Consider the following 2,204-nt stretch of genomic DNA (forward strand, 5'->3'; position numbering starts at 1 on the left):
TTCTGCTTTGTGTATACCACCCTCTTCAAGAAGGTGAAACTTAGGTTTCCCCTTACCCGTTTCGAACGGGAACTCTTAACTGAGCTTGACATCGCCGCCGCCCAGCTTCATCCCAACAGCTGGGCATTCGTGCGGGTGTTTCAAATCTTGTGCGCGCATTTGGGACTACCGGCCTCGGTAGATGTGTTCCTCTTCCTGTTCGAGGCTAAGAATCCGGGAGATCGCCTTTGGGTGAGCCTGAACGGAATTGCTGGGAGGTCGATCCTTTCTATCTTCCAGCAATCTTACAAGGATTGGAAAGGAAAATTCGTCCAAGTACGCCAAAATGACCAGGACGCTTCGCTGCTCGACGGCTTTCCCTTGTACTGGGTAAACAAGGGAAATAAAGACTCCAAGGGAAGCTTCAGAAAGCCAAGAAGCCCCGACAGCATGGGCGAGTTGGACAAGGACTTATGCCTCTTCTGGAAGAGCGTGGCAGCCGCTAACATCACCTTTCTCACCTCGTCGCTCATCTCCTTCGAGTTCTTCGAGGACCAACTCGAGGCTCGCATAGGTTAGTGCTTACCTCCACGTTTAAGTCTTTGCCCTATGTTGCACTTTTGTTATCTATTACTGGGTGTCCTGTCTGTTGCGCACTAGACTTGGTCTTTATTTCCTGCACCATTTGTTTGTCTTATTTGCACACTTACTCATATGTTTTACCTTTGTCTTTGAGCTTACCTGTGTACTTTTGCATTATGCAGATCTCATGCTGGGCAAAGGCAAGTTAGCTGAATTGAGGGCGCTCGCCCGAGCCCACGGATTGGCGTCGGGCTCCCAAACTGTGCCCAACTCAGTGGCGGAGAGCGCCGCTGCTCAGGGCAGATCGCCCCCTCCAGGCCAAACCCATTCAGAAGCGTTGCTCGCTCAACAACGCAAGAAACTTGTCTTAAGGAAGCCAAAGAGGAAAGCTCCTCAGGTGGTCCATGAGGATGAAGAAGAAGACGATGAGGCAACTGAGGATGGCCTCATCACCAAAAGGAGAAGGGTGGCACCTTCTTCACCACCTGCTCCACCTCCTCTTCCAACGCCAACACCGTCTTCTCCACCAGCTTCAACACCGCCTTCTCCCCCAGCTGCGGCACCAACACCACCTTCTCCCCCAGCTCCAACGCCGCCAGTCCAAGCAGTACCTCTGGCGGCTGCACTTCCCACGGTTGAGGCCAACGAGCCCAACTTCATGGAGAACCCTCCGAGCGCCTCCACGCCGTTTGTATCCGCTGGAGAGGGTCCTCCTTCAACTGCCTCAATCGCCGAGGCTGCGCCAGGCGGGGATGAGGGTGCTCATAACTCACCAATCATCATCACCGAGTCCCCTACGTCGCCACCACGCCAAGAAGCCCAAACTTAACAACCAATTCAAGAGGGTGGTAGCGAGAACCAGCACCAGGCTCCTCCAGCGCCTCCACCAACAGCGGTTGCAAACCTTCCCCTTGCAGTTAAGGGGATCTGGGAACCCTTCACAGCCAAACTCAGAATGATGGCAGAGGACCTCCCCTCCATCATATCAAAAGTTGTGGAGAGCTCCAGCAAGAAACTTCAGGACGACATCTCCGTGCTCCAAGAAGAGAATCGCCTAACAAGGATCGAGGCGGAGAAGTTGTCTTGCAACCTTATGCTGGCAGAGATCGACCATTCGAGAGTGGAGGACGCCATGAGCACTTAGCTGAGGGTGGCGCGCAAGGAGGCCACTGATCTGCGCCAGAAGGTGCACCTCCTAGCTCAAGAGAAAATTGAGCTGGAGAGCAAACTGGTTCCCTACCATCTCAAGGTGGCCGACCTGGAGGCATCGATCAAAGCAGATGCAGCCAAGGTAAAGAGCCTTGAGAAGAGGTCAGTAGATCGGGAGGTCCACTTAGGGAAAGTTGAGAAAGAGAGGGATGACGCCATGGCCGAGCTCGCCGAAGCCAGAAAGGAGAATGAAAAGATCGCCGCAGAGCTGGCCCAGGCGCAAGCGGAAAACAAGAAGGTTACTGAAGACCTCCTTCAAGCTCGTGAGACAACTGAAGAACTAAAGAAACGAGCTGATGAGTTGGAACAGCAGACCGAGGGGCTCAAAAAGCAAACTGAAGAGCTCGAGCTGAGCTCCGCGCAAATCCTCACTGCTGGGTTTGACGCCGCCCTGGAGCAATTTGCCTGCCAGTACCCTGATCTGGACCTCTCCA

General features: G+C 53.9%; 1 protein-coding gene across 1 annotated transcript; it reads left to right on the forward strand.

The window, feature by feature from the left end:
• Window positions 1-429: 429 nt before the first annotated feature.
• Window positions 430-1,390, forward strand: LOC137815983 (uncharacterized). The gene is made up of 2 exons (XM_068619090.1): window positions 430-553; window positions 744-1,390. Exons 1-2 carry the CDS (start codon window positions 430-432, stop codon window positions 1,388-1,390), a joined length of 771 nt encoding a protein of 256 aa, XP_068475191.1.
• Window positions 1,391-2,204: the final 814 nt, after the last annotated feature.

This window comes from Phaseolus vulgaris, chromosome 1 (assembly GCF_000499845.2).
Source record: "Phaseolus vulgaris cultivar G19833 chromosome 1, P. vulgaris v2.0, whole genome shotgun sequence".
Taxonomy (NCBI): domain Eukaryota; kingdom Viridiplantae; phylum Streptophyta; class Magnoliopsida; order Fabales; family Fabaceae; genus Phaseolus; species Phaseolus vulgaris.

Bases quoted from the DNA above. Each gene is read 5' to 3' on its own strand.
- LOC137815983 (XM_068619090.1), top strand. From the start codon at position 430: ATGGGCGAGTTGGACAAGGACTTATGCCTCTTCTGGAAGAGCGTGGCA. The intron at 554-743 runs GTTAGTGCTTAC...TGCATTATGCAG, and splicing joins CCAACTCGAGGCTCGCATAG to ATCTCATGCTGGGCAAAGGC.